At 37.1% G+C, this 20,758-nt stretch overlaps 1 protein-coding gene across 1 annotated transcript; it reads left to right on the top strand.

The window, feature by feature from the left end:
* The first annotated feature begins 5,661 nt into the window (after nucleotides 1-5,661).
* LOC119494819 (integrin alpha-6-like) lies at nucleotides 5,662-20,668 on the top strand. Its single transcript, XM_037780986.1, has 25 exons — nucleotides 5,662-5,883; nucleotides 5,958-6,079; nucleotides 7,452-7,531; nucleotides 7,612-7,882; nucleotides 9,133-9,252; nucleotides 9,464-9,677; nucleotides 11,218-11,417; nucleotides 11,952-12,040; nucleotides 12,122-12,249; nucleotides 12,852-12,941; nucleotides 13,026-13,090; nucleotides 14,042-14,187; nucleotides 14,271-14,417; nucleotides 15,497-15,618; nucleotides 15,720-15,876; nucleotides 16,446-16,529; nucleotides 16,746-16,825; nucleotides 17,527-17,601; nucleotides 17,845-17,947; nucleotides 18,047-18,223; nucleotides 18,305-18,406; nucleotides 18,515-18,625; nucleotides 18,814-18,918; nucleotides 19,779-19,904; nucleotides 20,330-20,668. The coding sequence occupies exons 1-25, from the start codon at nucleotides 5,708-5,710 to the stop codon at nucleotides 20,414-20,416; spliced, it is 3,177 nt and encodes a 1,058-aa protein (XP_037636914.1). The 5' UTR covers nucleotides 5,662-5,707; the 3' UTR covers nucleotides 20,417-20,668.
* The last annotated feature ends 90 nt before the right edge of the window (nucleotides 20,669-20,758 follow it).

The following is a 20,758-nucleotide window of genomic DNA, read 5'->3' as shown; positions in this document are numbered from 1 at the left end:
CTGCTCTGGCACCCTTGCCCACCGGGCTTTCAAGTAACTACTAGTGTAAACGCATCCGTGTCAATATTAACCGCTCAGAGAAAGTGGTCGGGGAGTGTGGTTACGTAGTTTTTAAGAGCAAAAAAAACACACAATAGGGCGACAAACACAGGGCCGTTTGTCTTTGTGTTCACATTAAGTTTCACTTTCACTTTACAAACGTAGAAAGTTTAAGCCAAACCATGATGTTTTTTCCTAAACCTAACTAAGTGGATGTGTTGCCTAAACCTAAAGAAGTGTTTTTAGTGTGTTTTTAATGTGTTTACTGTGTTTGTATTCACCACGTGTTCACTGTAACTGTAGTGGAGCGTCATAATTTGAAGCACTACCCAGTGCGTTAGAAAGTGTCGCCATGGGGTCCTGACAAAGCGTCAGTATGTGACGAGTTGGGATGAAAATGGCCGGCCCGGCGATGTGAACAAGGCATAGAGAAACTCGGATTATAACACACACAGAGTGAGAACGACTTAATTCTCTGCTCAGATATTAATCGACTTTATCTTTACATAGCAAGTAGTTGTTTTTCCAAGCTTTGTCTGAAGGGAGGCCCACAGTCTCAGACTTTCAAACTGTTGTAAACTAATATCTTGATTTGAATTTGGTTAAATTTGTCAATATCCTCATAATAATAGATACTAAAATGACTTCTGTGCTAGGGACTATGTTACAGATATTCTTTCTGTATTAATATTTAAGATTTCTTTTAACAACTCAAACGCTTCATGTTGTCTAAATAGAAATTTGTTCTTTTAGGACTTAATCACATTCCTCCAGAGGACAGTAAATAAAGTTAAAATGATGTTTGTGTTGAGACTTCCTTTTGAAATAGAGCGCAAGCAAGTGAACACAGACACCTGTGATACTAGTTCCTCCTCACACCTAAAAGCACATCAGGTAGCCAACATTGTGTTTTGATGATAAAAGCTCACTGTATGTGCGTCCGTTGGTGGGTTTTACCACATCAGAGAAGATATGTAATTTTCTCTTCTCAGGAACTAAGAGACATGCGAGACTCTGCCTACGTGTTGCATAAGTAGAGTTGAAGTGGCCTACTTAAATCTGTCTTTGCGCTGAAGATATAATGATTTTTAATCTTCAATGTAAGATCTGTAACTTTAAATTACACTTATCATGTAGATAAATGTAAAGCATTGATGTCTGTATGAGGTACAACTTTCAATATGCTGTCAGTTGTGTGAAATGTGTAACTGAGCCTGCTTATTGTGAACCAGTAGCCCAGTATACCCAATCCGGTCGCACAAAAAGTCCCATGAATGACACAATAATGCGCGAGGCAAAAGCCTGCAAGAACGACGATCTATACTGCCTGCAATGTAAATGCATCCGCGTAAATATTGAGCTAGTGACGTAGAATAAAAAGTGGGGAAAAACTGCTTGTTGCAGGCAGGAGAGGAGGTCAATGGGTCCAACAAACACAGGACTATCAACCAGGAGACCGGTGTTTTGTTTTATAAGTTACGTTAGAGATATTTGTGACATGTTTTCCGTACCGATGTTGCGTTGTTTCCGTGCGTATTACTAACTTATTTTAAGGCCAACCATGACGTTTTTCCTAAACCTAAGTGAGCGGTTTTGTTGCCCCTTGCATGTGATATTCACGCCTCGGCGAGGCAAAACGTGACACTAACACTATCCTCTGGTGGACGTCTGTTATACACTTTGGCGTGATATCGGGTTAGTATATTCCCCTGTACTTTTCCCGTTTACAGCTACATTATACAAGCTGTGGTAAATTTTGGCGGAGAGGTATTTTAGATGGCATTTGTTTTGCCACAAGACAAAGCAAACAACAGCACAGTGCAGTTAAAAGATATTTAAATTAATGTAAAATAAATGCACATTATTTTAAAACCTGGCTTTTTTTATCCTGTTCTTCCTTGTGTGAGAACCAATAAAAAGTCATTGGGTCAAATGTGACTAATTCATTCTTGCACAAGATATATTAGAGGCTTACTATAGGTGCATGATGAGCTGCTTTTTTTTGGATGGAAACAAAAGAGCCTTGGAAATAGTTTCTGAAATGCTAACAATAGATATTTCCCATGTAGCCACTCAAAAATAGATTGTTTGAGTCAACACGGTTGTTTTACCTTTTCGATTTTGCAGCACTGTGGTCGGCCTGTTTTCACGTCAATGCCTGTGAAACAACAAGCAAAGCCACATGCAGCAGCTGAGCTGTGAGATGTAGACTGTGGCTGGCCATTTCTCTGCTCTGACAGACCACCAAGCATGTTTACTCAGAACGTACATGAGTTTGGGCATCAACAGGATATGTAGCCAGGATACAAGAAGCCTCCGCGAGCTAAATTTAGCAAAAACGGTTGATGTGATAGTTTTGGGTTCTGCCTTCCTGGATGTGCACTCGTTTAGTTCAATCAATGTCTAAAAAAATCAACCACAATTGTTTTTAAATAGTAGATTTTAAATCATTTTAATAACGTTATTTGATATTTAGTTCAGTATCACAAAATGTTTCATGATGTGTTTTATAACATTTTACATTGAGCCATCTAGCTGCTACGGTAGCACCACGGTAGCGATTTGGCTAGAAAGACACAACAACTAACCATAGTATCACTATAACTACATTTATCATCAAATTGACACATGTTCTATTACACAGATCGGTGACCGTTAAGGAAAGTTAAAGTTACATCTCCTCTCTCGTACAATTCCTGAGCCTCCGGCTGTGTGACTACTTCACTCAGAGCAGCTGTCAATCATGACGTCTCACCCCCTTTTTATAGCATCAAATAACTAATTAAAAACAAATTTATCAGAAAAATGAACCCTTGAACAAACATCAGTGTGATAAGAACTACCTGAAAAATGTATTTGACGTATACTTTGACTTTTTAGTTTAACCCATGTCCCATCCGCTAACATGGAGGGGGCGGGAGTTATGACCTGTGACTGAGAAGTACTCTCCCTTTTCTCAACAACTAAAGAAGAGGAAACTCACACCCTCAACTGCTGCAGTGGAAACACTCTGTGGTATCACTGCCCAGGTGTGTCTGTGTGTTTGTATGTGTGTTCCTGCAAGCTGCTATTTATAAATGCTTTAAAAGTGTTGGCCCCTGCCCTGAAACTAAAACTAAAGCAGACAAGAAAAAAAACATAGCCCCTATGGATTCACACCTCATTCTGACCACCCAACCACACTGCTGCTGAATTTTCCATTTATCATTGTTTGTGTCTCAGTGTGTGTGTGTGTGTGTGTGTGTGCCTGTGCGTGTGCATGTGCATATGCGTGTGTGTGTGTGTGTGTGTGTGGGGGAAAGCATCAACCAAAGAATCTCATGTAAATTACTGCATTATTTTAACTAGATAGTAAAAACTCTGCAGATCAAATAGCGGGTATGAGATTCTGTCATATCCGTTCATGTTGTACTTTGTTTCTCATCATCCATTACAAAGAGACAGGAAGTCGAACAGAGAGTTGATGTGTTGCAGCAGAAAGTATGAACTGAACTAAACTAAACACATTTATCCTTTAGTTTCAATATAATGTGTTGTGTTGTGTATCAGGAAATCTACAGTAATTGTTTTTTGAAGTAACTTTTTATGTTTAAATTCCAGAGCAACAACCAGTGGGCGACTCTGGGGTCTGAAAAGTGAAGCCAATGCTGAAGTGCCTTAAACTTGCATTCTTTCTAATAGCCAGCAGGGGGCGACTCCTCTGGTTGCAAAAAGAAGTCTGATTATAGAAGTCTATGAGAAAATGATCCTACTTCTCACTTGATTTATTACCTCAGTAAACATTGTAAACATGAGTTTATGGTCTCAATCGCTAGTTTCAAGTCTTCTTCAATACAGCTTGATGTTCATTTAGTAAATTATTCTCCCATTTAGAGTTAAATAGACCATAAAGCAGGGGATGATTTAGGGCGTGGCTACCTTGTGATTGACAGGTCGCTACCACGGCGTTGTCCAGTCTGGGAGTTGTCCTCGTTTTCGTCTTACAACTTTAAACCTTTCACAGTGTGTTTTCACTTCATGAAAGTTAATTGAGACATTTTGGTTGTCTATTCAGCGTTCGGTTGTACTTAGCTCCACGCTCTCGTGTCACTTCTGGTTGCAAATAACCAAGGTGACGACGGCCAAAAAAACAACATGGCGACAGCCAAAATGTCAAACTCAAGGCTTCAAAACGGCAGTCCACAAACCAATGCATGGCGTCACGATGACTACGGTCAGCTATTACAAATACTACTACTGATACTACAACAAAAAACAGATGAATAACAATAGATAGTAATAAATAGTAATGATGATTGATGTACATTAATTGGCAAGTCACCTGCAGATCTGTAGGCCTGACATATTGGACCACCATGTCTTCTATTAACAGACACTCTGGTGCCACCTGGTGAAACAATGCACCTTTAGTTTCCTGTAGGCCTACTGTAATATAGGCTGTACTGTCTTTCTGTGAAAAGTCACATTTAATGATGTGTGAAAATGTTAATTTATAACTGTAACATTCATGTTTTCTATCAGTGTGTAGGTGGTCCACCTTAAAGGTCTGTCCACCTTGTGCCTGATTAGGTTCCTAGATAGATAGATAGATAGATAGATAGATAGATAGATAGATAGATAGATAGATAGATAGACAGATAGATAGATAGATAGACAGACAGACAGACAGACAGATAGATAGATAGATAGTATCTACATGTATGATATCTTACGAAAAAGTTATTCCTCCTTTTTGGTTCATTTTCATACAATGTCCAGCAACAACACGTGCCAATTTCCGCTTGTAACATGCAAATGATCTGTTCAGAATAAACTTCCATCTTCACAGGAAACATCTTCCTTAGGTTTGGGCAATAAAATAACTCGTTAGGTTTAGGAAAAGATCGACATGGTTAGAATTCGGCAACAAAGCTACTTAGTTACGTTTAGGCAATAAAACCACTTAGTTAGGTTTTGGAAAAGATCATGATTCGGGTTAAAATAACTCTGGAAGTGGCGTTACGTGACAAATAAATCAACGTTGACTTCTGGTTTAACAGGGAACACAAACGGCAGTCCCCTTGGCGAAAGTCTGGTATTTTTACACCCCGACCTCCTCCCTACGCGGCGTTTGCCACTCTTTATATTTCCTGGTTCATAGTTACATGAATTACTAACAAATTGATTTTCATGGGATATACGCAAATTACAGTGCATTACTTTTCGTAGGTTTAGTTACAGTGTATGAGACCAGCCTGGAATAAATAGCTGGGTGTTTCTGAACAAGAAGTCATGAGTTCCCATAATTCTCAGAGCATGTTAGTACATAAGTAAATACAAAAAAAGAGCCAGTGAAAGCCACAACATGACCTCATGTAATTATTTAAATATTCAGCTATTGGCCCACTGACAGCAGAGAAGACTTTTGCTCAGAGAGTGTGTCTCACAATTGACTTTCATCAAAGCAGAAGTTGGTTAATATTAACTCCAGTTATCAACTCATACAGGTGAACAGTGCAGCTTTGTTATATGAAGATAAATTTCATGCCACCACACCCTGTCTGTATGTGTCTACAGTTAACACCTGCTAGGGCCAATCCCTTTTCTATGAGGTTTACACTCCCTTTGTGTTCTCAGAGAGCTCAGGCACCGCGTGAGAAAGGGCAGATTACATGTTGTAATCACAATCATGGGAAAGCACTGGCACACGGTGATTCTGTTGAGTTTCTGGTACCTCCAGACTCTTTATGTATCAGCTTTCAATCTGGACACCCAGAGTGTGCTGCAGAGAAACGGAGATCCAGGAAGCCTGTTTGGATTTTCTGTTGCCTTCCACCAGCAGTTGAACCCGGCCACAAAGAACCTGTGAGTGAACATATTATATATTATTTGATTAAGTTTGAGTAAATTAAATCAAACTCTGTGATATGTTTCCCTAGATTGCTGGTCGGAGCTCCACAATCCAAACACCAGAACCAAGTGAATGTTACAGGTGTTGTTTACCAGTGTGATCTCTCTGCAACATCCGAGCGCTGCCAGCCCATCGAGTTTGATAATGAAGGTTTGTTTGCCAGTTTTATCTCAAATTATAAGAGTCATCTTTGTGTGTTTAATGTGATGCAATCATTTACAGTAAGTAAAAGTACATGTACTTAAGTATATTCATGCTTCTGTCTACTTCTACACTACATTTCAGAGGAAAATGCAGCAGTTGGTTACTTTTCAGATTTTACATTAAAAACATATAATAACCTTATAAAATAAAATGCATTATTAAAGATTAAACCAGTGGTTCCCAACCTTTTTGGCTTGTGACTACTTACAAAGCAGTAATGTCTTGTAGGGCTGCTCGATTATAGCAAAAATCGTAATCCCGATTATTTTGACCAATATTGAGATCACAATTATTTAACACGATGACTCGTTGACTTTGGAAACATGCATTTAGAGAGAACATTTTGTAACCTACAATTTAAAGTAAAATGCATTAATCTGGTGCACTTTAAGAGCAAAATTAAGAGGCTATGAATAACGGCGAGATCCAGGCAAGGGGTGCTGTAATGTGCCGCCATCACCACCAAGCTAACCTAGAGTCGGTCACGGCGTCAGCGCATTCCCACGATGGGATCCTCCCACACCGTCCCCCGACCTGCCGAGTGTGGCGAAAGCATACCATTGTAAAGGAAAAGGGGTGTGATGGATTTATAACACAAGACAAAAAAAGATTGATTCATTGCGAAATGGAATGAGGCACAATAATTGTTTATGTCGATTACCTAGTTTTCATAATCGTTGGGAAGCCCAAATCGTAATTGTAATTAAAATTAGATTAATTGCACAGCCCGAGTGTCTTGTCACATTTTAGATGTCTATGAGTTGTTAGCAGATTCACCAGAGGATGATTTTCCTTTCTAAACTTCACAAGTTTTCATTTGAATAATTGTTTTTAATTATCTAATATTTCACGAGAGAAAAGTCCATAAAATAAATACAGATTTGCGTTGCAGCACTTTGTTTTTTCTTCTTTACTGTCTCATTAATCGTGTCATGACCCCTCAGATTTATCGTGCGACCCTTTGGAGGGGCCCTACCCCTAGGTTGGGAACCAGTGGACTAAACTAACTATATATGTTAAAATTATCTTCACCTCGAGCAGCTGCAAGGGTAAAATACTCCTTACACATCAATACATCAGTATACAATCTAACAATGCTATATATAACAATATATTAGCCACAAGGGCCATTTTACTGCAGAACGAGTACTTTTACTTTTGATACTTTCAATACATTTTGCAGATAATACTCTGTTACATTTACTCAAGCAGGACTTTACATGCAGGTCTTGTAATATTGGTACTTTTTAGCTAAAAGATCTACATCTACTGAATGTAATTATACTGACATTGTGGCTCAACTTGTTTATTTTTCTAGAGTTTCTCGACAGTAAAGGCATAAACAACCAGTGGATGGGAGTTAGAGTGACTAGCCAAGGTCCTGGTAAAAATGTGATGGTAAGAAACACTCCACGTTTATATAATAATAAACAATCTTACAAAAAGCAGACAGTAATTTTATCATCCTTCCCTGGCAGACTTGTGCTCATAAATACCAGCAGTGGAGCCCGAGCCCGGGCCCTTTTATGCCCCGCTTGGTGACGGGTCAGTGTTACCTCCTAGGAGACGACCTGCAGGTCGGGAAGGAGGACAGGAAGTGGAGGAGGGTAGTTTGTGACGATGAGCACCTGACCCGACGTCAGAAGGACCACGAGTGGTTTGCATACTGCCAACAGGGTCATGGAGCATCTTTTGCAAAGGACAACACATCTCTGTTATTTGGAGCACCAGGAGCGTACCTGTGGAAAGGTAAAATAAAACTCTTCATCAACGTTTCAGCCAAAATTAACAAGCATCTGCAGTATTTGCTTACTGACTGATTGGAAATGAGCTTCATTTTTTATTGTTCTATCTTTTATTACATTTTAAGGAGAGAAGCCCCAGGCAAAAACTTTGTTTTTCATGCACTGAGATTTTGGGCTATTTTGCTTCCATAACATGTTTTCTTTCAGACCAGAGGAAAGAAAACATAAAAAATACACATTTAGGTTTTTATTTTAATTCATTTTGTCTATTTGTATCTGTAGATTTCTCTAAAAGTTAACGTTAGATATTTTGCATATGCATATTTAAACATAACATTTCGGAGAACTTGTAAACAAAAAATAATTTTCTAAATGTAAGTTATCAACTGGGGAGGTTTCATGGTGATATCTATTAGTTAACATATTTTACCCTATTCACATTTAGTGTATTCAAAATGTATGGGATTTTACAATCCATATCTTTAAAGGCCGTTTTCTCAAAATTTGATTTTTCTCAGACTCTGAGTCGGAAATCTCCACTTCAGTAGCAATTATATATACACCAAACTTTCCAGTTTCATTATTCCGTCTATATTCTGGAGGTTTTTACAGAGGGGTTTGTTCATATATAATTTATAGCCTGATTTATAGAACATTTTATTCCTAAAACATGGCAAAAATTGATTCTTTTATGACAGTATTTTCTGATTTATGGAGTGATACAAAGACATATCTAAAATTCCCTCTGTAATAACTTTGACCTGATTTTATCCTCTGTTCGGATTTCTGTTCTGGAAATTAATGCAAATTAGCACATATTTGATAAGATAATGCCTCATTTGCACATTTAAGCATAACATTTCAGAAAACTTGTAATACAAAAAATTAAAGTCTTAATTGAAGTAATCAACCCAAACCCACTGGTTCTTACTGAAGATGTAAATCTTTAAAAATAGATTAAAAAAATACATACTGTCATCTTTTTAAAAGGCAAAAATTGTCCTAAAACAGTGGGGTACATTATTTTTTAATAAATGTGAAATAATATGAAATAATAAAAGTTTTAGCCATATTTTATTTGACTTTCCATCACAATATAAATGCACTTATTAACAGATTTTTACTTACTTACTTTCAACTTACATGCTAAAATATACAATAAAATTCTGCATTTTTTCCCAAAATAAAATCCTGTTTTCTATATGATGCAGCATTTTTAAGTTTTGTTGTTCTATATTTTCTGGCTGTTTAAAGGAATCGTACGAATGGAGCTCTTAGACAACCTGGACATCTACAGTGCCGATCCTCGTGAGACTGGAGATATTGACGAATTAAACCCGAAACTTATTCCTCTCCAAAGAGACAGCTACCTGGGTCAGTTTCTAGTCTGGTCGGAGTCAGTAAGGGCATTTCAAGTTAACTCATTGCTTCATATATCCAATGGTTAATGATATACCTAGATGGAAATGTGATTTTCAGTAGTAAAAATCCTCTTTTAAGTATTTAGAAGTACCCTGAAAGTCTATTTTCATTCCATTTATACAGCATTATTTCCCCATAAACAGCATGATATTCTGTCCTCCAGGATTCTCCATTGACTCTGGTATGGCCCTCGTCAGACAGGGTGAGCTCACCATCGTATCAGGAGCGCCCAGAGGAGGTTACAGCGGCCAGGTGGCCTTTCTTAAAGCCGACCCTGTGGCACAGAGAAATCTGTCTGTGGAGTTGGTCCTCTCTGGTCCGGGTCTGGCCTCTTCATTTGGCTACGATGTGGCTGTGGTGGATCTCAATGGTGATGGGTAGGTTTAATACTTTATTTACTTTCTGTATGATCTAAAGAGGTTAGTCAGTCCATTAATCCTACAGTTTGGTTCAAAGTAAAATCCCATTATAATAACTGTCTAGACATATTTTGTATGGTTATTCATGGTTAACAGAGGATGATTCCTCATGATTTATTTACTCCATGACCTTTTATCAGCACCAGCATTAGGTCAAAAATTGGCCTTGAAAAGTCCAAAATTATTATTGTAATTATTTATTTTTTGAACATCTGTTTATTGATTTTGAAGAGCAGCATTGAAATACAGCAAAACAAACAACAAATGCACAGGAAAAAACAACTAAAGAAAAAAGTTAGGAAAAGTTACACATAATCTATCGCATAAGTTATAAGGTATTGACACATGACACAGTTAACCTGTCAAACCATTAACAATTCATTACTTTCACTCATTTTTAAATTTTAAAAAGGACATATATTTGACAGATTGGTTGCCAGATTTTCTGAAAGAGTCCCTCTCTTTTTGACATAGTGAATTTTATTTTCTCTAGATGTAATGTATTTCCAAATGCCTTCAGCAAATGATGAGGATTTCTCAATTTCCAGATTTGTAGCATCAGTTTTCTGGCTAAAGTTCAAAATGATTTGCCAGATTTCCATGGAATTTGCTGCAGATATTAAAGGTCCTTAGTGAGTTTTAGTGACCCCATGACCTTCCATGTAGCATGACCATTTTTTGTCACTTGCACACAAGAAATATCCAACTCTAATCACCAGCTTGCCATGAAATTTACTGATCACATTCATGTCCCCCAGAGAGGATACACCCTTTTTGGGCACTCCATGAGCTTTATTCTTTATAATATTTCACCATACGCATCTAATAGCCTGCTCATGCAATGACCTTTCCTTCTTTTGCATTTTTAAATGTTATATTTTTAGCCATACTAGTAAGAATTTAAAATTATACATTAAACATATTTATAACAGTGTTATTCATCCATCTTTGACATTGTGGAGTAAACTTTGCTTTGTAAACCTCCTTCATGAAGGCAGCTTGCAGAGCTGTAAGTCTTAAAATACACTTGTATCTACCTTATTTGCATTAAAGGGGAACACCACCTACATTAAAAATTCCAATATGTTGTTTCCATGGCCTAGGAAAGTGCTCTCAATATTTGTGAACATGAGCTACTCTCTCTCAAAGCCAGAAACCAGAGAATTAAGTCTCAAACTTTTTGTAGTTTTGTAGTTTTAGTGCTTTAGTTTTTGGATTTGTCAGAGTTGTTCATGTTTACTAATATTTTTTGGACTGTCTTAGATCATAGGAATAACATGTATTAATTTTGAAAATGGGCGTAGTTCTCGTCTAACATTCAGGGATTTGTCATGCTGGCATTGTGAATTGTAGACGCATGCACACAATCTACATCACAGAACCTTTTTTACACAATTCATATATCTAGTATTCTGCCAAAACAAACATCTCTCCCCGTTTGTTATATTTATTATGAGACTGTTGTAAGTGTTTCCTGTATTGTTTTCTTTTTGTGCAGGTGGGATGACCTCGCTGTAGGAGCGCCAGAGTTCTTTGTTAAAGATGGTTTGATTGGAGGAGCGGTCTACATTTATATCAACAACAACAAAGGAAAAAACTGGGACAAGATTGTTCCAACTCAACTTCTTGGACATAAAGACTCCATGTTCGGCCACGCAGTGGAAAACATAGGAGACGTCAATCAAGATGGTTATGGAGGTTGTGAAATTTTTAATATCAAATGTATCATACACTGACTAAACTGACACAAAGTAAGAAAGTATACTTGTTTTCATCTTTAAATACTCAATTATCAATATGTAACTTTTGCTGAACAGCGGCCTCTGTGGGTAATTACATGATGTGGTACTAATACTAAAACATGATGCAACGGTAGCACAAGTAGTGAGAATCTATCCAAAGTTAGTCAACATCAACATCAACATAAGCTGTTGATCATACCAGACCAATTAAGGCTGTAGTAGCAAAAACCCTTGAGTGTACTGAGATGAACAAGGGAGCTCAAGTTTTATTACTTGTGAATTGGACTTTTCATTTGTAAGAGGAAGCATGTCTTATTTCTCCTCTCAAAAGCTTCATATTTTCACTTTAAAGCCTGAACACATCTTGAATAATGGAAAGGGCAGAACACAAATGCTAAGTAAGTGTTTTGTTGCATTTTGACTCCAGTTAGGAAATTTTTGCGAAGAGACTTTAAGAAATACTTACCACTTTTGTCTTTATCTTTGACAGATATTGCCGTGGGGGCACCGTATGACGGTCCTGGTCGAGTATACCTTTACTACGGCTCATCAGGTGGCATCAACAAAAAGCCAGCGCAGGTGAGGTTATGAAAATGTCACCGGTTCAAATACTTAGACAGCAAAAAAACATTATGCATTCCCATATTTTGACCTCTTCAGGTCCTCTCATCGGGATCCAGTAAAGTTACTCTGTTTGGATATTCTCTGTCTGGCAACTTGGACGTGGACAACAATCAGTACCCTGATCTGGCTGTGGGATCTCTGTCTGATTCTGTCTTTGTGTTCAGGTAATGTTTCAGCACAAACACTTGGAGATAAAGAGAAATAAATCAGTGTGTATTTCAATGCAGCAGGTGCCCATTTCAATCAAAAATGTTTGTTTTATAAAGCCTGTAAGTACATTTAGTGACGATCCAAACATAATGTAAAGCATAAAACCCGATATAGAACCTCAGGACAAGGGCTGAAACCCTGATTCTTTGGAGCTTTATGGATTAATTTCACATTGAACTGTTCAGATTAAACATATCCCAAAAGAGATTCAACTTTTTTTAATTTTATAGACTTAGTTTTCATCCTTTTGTCTTTGTTTGCTTCTTACATGTCAGTTTGTTTATGACATCATCTTTTCCTTTAACCTTTTCCTAATATTCAGTTGCTTTTTTATGTTGTTTTTTCTCACATAGCTGTTCTTGTATTAGGCCATCCTGGATAGCACTTTGTAGACACTGTTAGAAGCGCTATATTATTGAATATTATTGGCATCGGGGCCAAAACATAGTTAAAAAAATGTGTTTTTTTTATGTTTCTTACAACTATTCAACCCATAAATATGTACTGTATAGCAGTGATTTTTTTTAACCTGTGGTTTTTGTTGTCTCTGTTCTAGATCGAGGCCGGTGGTCAGTGTCAGCAGCTCTCTGAGGTTAACACCAACTGAGATAGACATCACGAAGGAACAATGTGATAAACGCACATGGTAAGATGTACAAAGAAACACGAACGTCAACATGATCAAACTGCAACCTTATTGGCTTTTGATCCGATGTGTTTTTTTGCACAGTAATTTTGCAGTTCAGGCATGTTTTACCTACACGACGCATCCAGCATCATTAAACCCTAAATTGAGTAAGTTTCTTTATTATCAGTTGAGTATTCTTCCAACAAAATGTAAGAGTTAGGGGCATTTAATGTCTTTTTAACATATGTGCTGTTGAAAAGATATTTATAGATATACCATAGAGTTAAAGAGTTTTTCATAGCTAGTGTACAAGATGGATTCTTGGTCGACAAAGTAACACTGAGCCAGACTAGATCATTGATTATTAACACATTAAATGTCAAACTCAAATACATAAAATCAAATTAGGGATGGGCGATAATTCAATATGATAATTTATCGTCTTTCAATGGAATCATATTGTGATGAAATCATATATTGAGATATCATGATACACTTTGTCTAAATTGACAATAACAAGCGCGTACTAACTCAGATGTCTCGGAAAATCTGAATTGATAATAGTTATTGTCTTAATCTGATTACTCTGTGTTTGCGCGCATACATGTAAACATCAGCGTCAGCGTATTAGCTGGAAATATTTATTAATTTTTTTCTATAATTTCACTTGAAATTGTTTATGTTCATTTTGCACTAAAGTTCTTAATTAAATGAGAAAATACATAGTATTTAATTCACACAGGAGTAGACAAATATAGGCTTCACCATGTGGTTATTTCATATAGACTATTTATTTATTGAATTACCAGAAAACATTCTATATCGTGATATATATTGTTATCAAGATATGGAATTACCTGTATGATAATAGAAGATTTGGGCCATGTCGCCCAGCTCTACCTCAAATATTATAAACATAGTTATTATTTGCACTAATATCAGTATTACTTGCAGTAGATGTTGAAGTAGTGGTATGACAGTAGTAGTAGAAGCTGTGTAATAATGGTATTAGTTGTTGATTGTTGTAATAATACTTATAGTGGCAGTAGTGAGAGTAGTTTGTCACACTATCATAAGTGTTAGTAGTGAGTTGATGTAATCTTGTGTTTCCTTCACAGCGCTCAACTACACCTTCGAGGCCGATGCTGAGAGGAGGAAAGTGAGGCTTCCTCCCAGAGTGGATTTTCTGGGTTCGCCTCGAGGAAAACTGGAGCTGCCTGGACAGAAGAGACAAATCTGTACCAACACCCAACTCCGACTTCTGGTACTGTTTCACTGTGCAATGTCCCTTTTAAAGAAACCCATCTCTGTACAAATGAAACCGAAATAAAAACTCTCCTGTTGCAGCGTGATATCAAGGACAGACTGCACAGCATCCCCGTCTCCATCACTGTGTCGCTGTGGAGCTCCAGTCAGACAACCAGGAGGATTGCCGGTCTGCCCGACCTTACTCCCGTCCTCAACCTCTACCAGCAAAAGAGCACCGTCTCAGAGGTACAAGTGTATGTCTGTACACCTTTAATGATATCTTTACTGATACCTTTAATGTCCTCACTAAGAAAAAAGCAATTGAAAATGTTCTCTTTGAATTTTTTATTTCCTTGGGGCAATAATAACAATATATATTTTTTTTTTAAATAGACCCCATCATTTTTTTTTTAATATAGGCCTCTACCAGACAACAAGATGTCGCTTCATAGTAAAAGAAAAATGCAAACCACATACTGTTATTATGCAGTAATAGGTTAATATACCAACATATGTCAATTTGTTACCATGGAATTAGTAGTATTACCAGTACTAGTATTATTTCCATGTATTTATTCTAGATATTTACCATGTACAGAGGGCTACCTTGAAAACATCTAAAAAAAAATGAAAAAATCATACCATGTATTAAAGTGTATTTTCCTGGAATACACTGCAAGCTAAGTTGAAACTGGAAAATCTGATTACTTTTGATGAATTTAAATCATTAATGAAAGACCTGGAAGCAGTCAATCGGGAGCTGTGTGTGTTTATGGATATTTTCACTTTAACGTTGGCTTCAAACACTTGACTTTAATGTGTTTTGTATGATATTATTCCATGTATTTATTTTGCATTTGTTTTATGTTGTGGCATCTGAAACTTTAATGTATGTTTAAATGCTGCTGTCATGGCCAGGTGTCTCTTGCAAAAGAGATTCTTAATCTCAATGAGTACTACCTGGTTAAATAAAGGTTAAATAAAAAAAGAAATAAAAAAAAATACTGATATAATTTTTTATATCAGCTATTTATATCAGCTATGTAGAGACACAGCGGCATCTAGTGGATTTTTTTAGCATACAATACCTAAACCAAGTGGTAGAGATGACTCAATCAGGTTGAGTTAAGTTCAAGTAGTCTACATTTTTCAATAAGATATAGTGACTCAAATTGTGCTTTACCTCACAGTCGAGCAAAACATCTTTGTCAGCGAAACTGTGAGAATTAAACTCTTTAGGGACAGGGTATATCTGTGTGAGAGATAAGATTTAATAAGGTTAAAAAATGTGAGGAAACAATTTCTGCTCTGTTGTTTTTTCACAGATTGTGTTAATAAATAAGGGCTGCGGCCGGGACAACATTTGCCAAAGCAACCTAGAGTTACAGTACAACTTCTGCTCCAGGGAAACACAAAATAATGAAGATGTTTTCAAATCACTCAACAGGTAATGAAAAAAAAGTAACTCACAAAGAAAAAGGAATACATGTAGTCAAAAAACAATCCTCTCAAAACAAACTGCATGGTCATCTAGTGTTGTGTCCGTAGAGAAGACGGTGTTGCAGTCATCACTCCGTCAGATGAAGACATAGCTCTGGGGATCACCGTGACAAACAGAAACGGGGACGACGCTCACCAGAGTCACTCAATCATCAGCCTCCCAGAGACTCTACATTACTCCTCCATCGTCTACAGCACAGCAACAGTAGGAGTACAACTACTCTGGATATTTAAAACTAGTTATTAGTGTGAATATAATATGAAACACTCACTTTAACAATGCAGCTGGTAAAGGTGGGCTTTTATAATTACTATAGTTTTATAGTAATTTTATTCACTTTTTAACTTAAATACTTTGTCTGCGATTTTATTTATTCTATTTTAAGGCTTTTTTAAATAAATTGTTTTAACGCTGTATTATGATTGCTTTATGTGAAGCACCTTGAGATTTTGCTTTATTTTATTTTGCTATATAAATTTAATTTATTATTATTATTACTTTTTATACCAGCTTGTGAATTTACCCCCAGGGATCAATACAATTTTATATATTCTTAGCTGATATAATACATCATAATTTATTTGTTAATTGTATTTTGTATTAATATCAATCTGCAATGTAATTAAAGTTATCAAATAAATATAATGGAGTAAAAAGTACAATATTAGCCTCTGAAGTGTCGTGGAGTAGAAGTATAAAGGAGCAGAAAATTAAAATACTTTTTATTCCAATGCAGACAAATGTCCTTGTTTTCTGCATGTGTTTGTTCATAGGAAACACAAGTGACTTGTACAGCCAATGACAAAGGAACACGGATAGACTGTGAACTGGGAAACCCGCTCCAAAGAGACGCTGAAGTAAGTAGTACAGTTTTTTTTGTGTGTGTGTGTGTGCGTGTGTGCGTGTGTGTGTGTGTGTGTGTGTGTGTGTGTGTGTGTGTGTCTGTGTGTGTGTGTGTGTGTGTGTGTGTGTGTGTGTGTGTGTGTGTGTGTGCGTGTGCGTGCGTGTGCATGTGCGTGTGTGTGTGTTATCATAAGCATGCACTGTATCATGGCTATTTTTCTTCCCCTCAGGTTACTTTTTATGTCATACTCTCAACACACGGTATCTCACTGAGTACAAAAGACGTCAACGTCACTCTGCAACTTGAAACGTAAGTAGGTTGATCAGTTATTGATCAGTGGGCTGTATTTGATTATTACCTCCGCCAAGGCCTAGGAAGGAGGTTATGTTTTCACCGGCGTTGGTTTGTTGGTTTGTTGGTTTGTTTGTTGGTTTGTCCGTTTGGATGATTAATCCAAAAGTCAGCGATGGATTTGAATGACATTCTTTGGAGGGGTTGGGTGTGGCACAATGAACAATCCATTCGATTTTGGTGGCGATCCGGATCATGATCCGGCTTTGGGAATTTTTTTTAATAACGCCGCTCAGCCTATGCATTAACACCACAGGCTTTAAAATATGCGCAGTGTAACTGATGACGCGTCACCCAGCCTCTTTCCTTCTGCCTGCAGAGAGAGGGACAGAGAGAGAGCGGGGGGACACCTGTAGATTCTGTGTTTTTTCACAATAAACTTGGTGAATTTACAGTTGAGTTCGACCAAAGCACACTTGGTGATTGTTGGAAAGAGTAACAACGACGGTTTTGAGTTTTACTTTGTTTCTGTCCAGTTTGAATGAAGTGTTTTACGCTGCTCCGCTGTGTACAGCTGATCTCAACATAAACTAAATTACTCGTGGATGATGGCGCAAGCTGCACGGAGAGGGGGGCCAATCGTGCTCGGGCAGCTTGGCGGAGGTCTGCGCTCTCTGAGTGCCATTCTAGTTAATAAATGTGTTATTCCTGTGATGCAGGACGAGTATGCAGACGATACAACCAGTTGAGGCATTAGCCAAAGTGGTGTTTCAGCTGGAGCTGCAAGTATATGGGTAGGTACTAGTTTTTAATGTCTTTTAAATTGTGTTATTTTATTAGATTGTTTTTTATAAATATAGTTTTTTCATTTCAACACAGATTTTTTATTAATATTTATTCTATTTTTTAAGTGGAGAATGCCAGTGTATATGTTGCAATAAAATATACAAAGTGTAATAAGTTTGAATTTGAAAATGAATTAAAATGCTTTGACTGATCAAAGAATAATAACACTGAGGCGTATCTTTGTTTGTCAGACTGGCCAGGCCGTCTCAAGTGTCACTGGAGGAAGACTTGAGGGGTGAGAGCGCCATAACATCAGTGGATGAAATTGGAACTCCGGTTCAATATGAATTTAGGGTGAGTGATTGATATCTTACTGTAAAATTAATTTAATTGTTTTTCCCCCTACACAAACACGTCGAAGGAAACTGTTCTAATATCTTATTTTTCTACCAGATAACAAATTTGGGCAGATCACTGAAATCTTTTATCAATGCATCGCTAAACATCGACTGGCCGAAGGAAAACTCTGTAGGAAAATGGCTTCTGTACTTGACTCAGATCAGCAGTAAAGGTGTGCAGTCGGTCCCCTGCTCACCTGTGAACGAGGTCAATCCGCTTCAACATGTAAAGGTAATAAACACATCTCTACCTCATTATTCAAAATGTAAGCAATGTCTGTAATAATAAACACCTCTAATCCTTGTGAGGAAGGGTTGGCATGAGCCCTCGAGGACAAGACGTGAAGCTGAACATGAAGCTCTCTCTACTGATGGATTTTCTTTTCTTCCAAAAAGAAGGAAATATAAAACCTTAGTAAGAAATCATTATTATTATTACTGAAGAAAGAAAAATGCTGTGGCAATATTTACTTTGCTTTCATTGCCCCTATGTGAGCATCAGGTGTGTTGTCCTTTCTTTCAGACCTGCTCAGATGGACTGAAGTGTGTGCAGATCCGCTGCCCTCTGCTGGGTTTGGACAGCGCTGCAGTGATGCTTCTGCATTCACGCCTCTGGAACACTACTTTTACAGAGGTGTTTTATTTCTGTAAAAACATCTTCCTCTCATATGTTTGAAATGCATCAGCTCTGACAGATAACAGTGATGACAACGCCTCAGTTTTGTTGCTTTAACGTTTCCAAGAATGATTCAAACTGACTTTTAGCTTTGTGGATCTTTGTTGTCAGCTTGTCCAACAGCATTATTTTTTATTCCCACTCAGGATTACAGCTCTTTGAACTACCTAGACATCGTTGTGGATGCTACTCTCACTTTAACAAACTCTCCAGAGAATATTGGAATTAATCCAGAGAAGCTTGGGACAAAGGTAAGTGTTTAAAAAAAGAGATATTTTGTTAATTTACTTACATATGTTGTGTTGGACGATAACCCTTTTGGTTTAAAGGTCCCATATTGTAAAAAGTGAGATTTCCATGATTTCCATATTATAAAGCAGGTTTAAGTACTATATAAATACTGTTAAATTATCAAAACGCTCAATATACGGAGAAATACACACAGCCCGTATTCAGAAATTGTGTGTTTGAAACAAGCCGTTAGGATTTCTGTCCATTTGTGATGTCGCAAATATACAATATATTAGATCATTACACGGTTTTAAACATAAACACTCTAAATGTGTCCCAGTTTATTTCTCGCTGCAGTGTATATGAATGACATCAGCTGACAGGAAGTAAACATGGACCCAAACTGTTGCCTAGTAACGCAATTCCATTGTAATTCCGTTGAAATGCACTAAAACAGAGCGTTTCAGACAGAGGATAAATACAGGCATATTCAGACAGACAGTATGAGGAAAATAAAAGTTTTTTTTGTACATTAAAGCATGTAAACATGTTCTAGTAGAAACACAAAATATAAGTATGAACCTGAAAATGAGCATGATATGGGACCTTTAACATAATTTTGTAGTAACTACCATTACACTGATGTAATCAACATGACAAACAGGTGACCACTCTGAAATCTATATATCAGCTACTATTGCACTTTGTAAATATATTATTGCATGTATATATGCACATTTCCTTATTTAAAACTGTTTCTGCTTTACCCCACACAGGACTAAAACTGAAATAATAATAACTGTATACGTGCAATATTATATTTACAAAGTGCAACAGTAGCCATCAGTAACCCACCCTTATGATATCATCATGTCCGCAGGTAAGACTGACTGTGTTCCTCAAGAGAAAGGCTGCATATTTCACCAAAGTTGCCTGGTGGATAATCTTACTGACAGTCGTTGCATTGCTCCTGTTGTTGGCAGCTGTTGGCTTCTTGTTGTGGAAGGTAACTAATTAAATCAATCTATAATAGTGTGAACTGTGGTGAAGATAATACTGCTATCCCATGTATCCAAGTACTGAAGATTGTTGTTGTCTGATTAAATTAGCTGATTGATTTCTATACATCTATGCTAAAGATGTATAGTCTGCAATCATGATATTACTTAAAAACATCCAACTAATGATAAATCAGTTTCACTCAAGTCTTCACTCAAATGCAGTGTAGTTTGATACTCTAAATTATGAATAATCTGCATGCAAAATGTTGGGAAATACATTGATTACCTCGTAATGAGAAAGCATTCAAGTGAAGTACATTTAAAGGTAGTATTGAGCCATTTATCACAGTATTTACTAGATTGTTTCTGTGTACTGCCTCGTTAAATGTCATGTTGTATTGACTTGTCTTATATTTTCTGTCCTTGTCAGCGTGGCTGCGTCAACTGCCTCGCTCAGAACAAGAAGCCCTCACATGACGGAGATCCAAACTCAGAGACAGCTCACCTTAAAGGCTAAAAGGAGCATCAGCGGTATGAGACACATCACCATGAACACAAGCTGATAAGGACTCAAATACTATCCACTTCTGGTGCAGAATTACATGATGATACAGGATTTGTTGAGACATTTTGATGCCAAACTCTTTTTCTATTTTAGTTGCATGTTTTTTTGTAAAAAAATAAATCACATCAACATACTTTTCTTGATTCTTTTTTTTTTTTTTAATGAAGCAGAAAATATCACTTGTCTGATACCAAAAAACTGTTACAACAACATGAAAAAAGTTGTGCTATACTTTCACCATGAAGGAATGTGCGAGTGGTGGTGGACAGATGAGAGGTCGTACTAAAGAACAAT

Source organism: Sebastes umbrosus, chromosome 9 (assembly GCF_015220745.1).
Source record: "Sebastes umbrosus isolate fSebUmb1 chromosome 9, fSebUmb1.pri, whole genome shotgun sequence".
Classification (NCBI taxonomy): domain Eukaryota; kingdom Metazoa; phylum Chordata; class Actinopteri; order Perciformes; family Sebastidae; genus Sebastes; species Sebastes umbrosus.
The sequence above is the reverse complement of the archived record's forward strand: the minus strand, read 5'-3'. Positions and strand labels throughout refer to the sequence as shown.

Bases quoted from the DNA above. Each gene is read 5' to 3' on its own strand.
- LOC119494819 (XM_037780986.1), top strand. From the start codon at position 5,708: ATGGGAAAGCACTGGCACACGGTGATTCTGTTGAGTTTCTGGTACCTC. The intron at 6,080-7,451 runs GTTTGTTTGCCA...TTATTTTTCTAG, and splicing joins CATCGAGTTTGATAATGAAG to AGTTTCTCGACAGTAAAGGC. The intron at 16,530-16,745 runs GTAAGTAGTACA...TCTTCCCCTCAG, and splicing joins CGCTCCAAAGAGACGCTGAA to GTTACTTTTTATGTCATACT.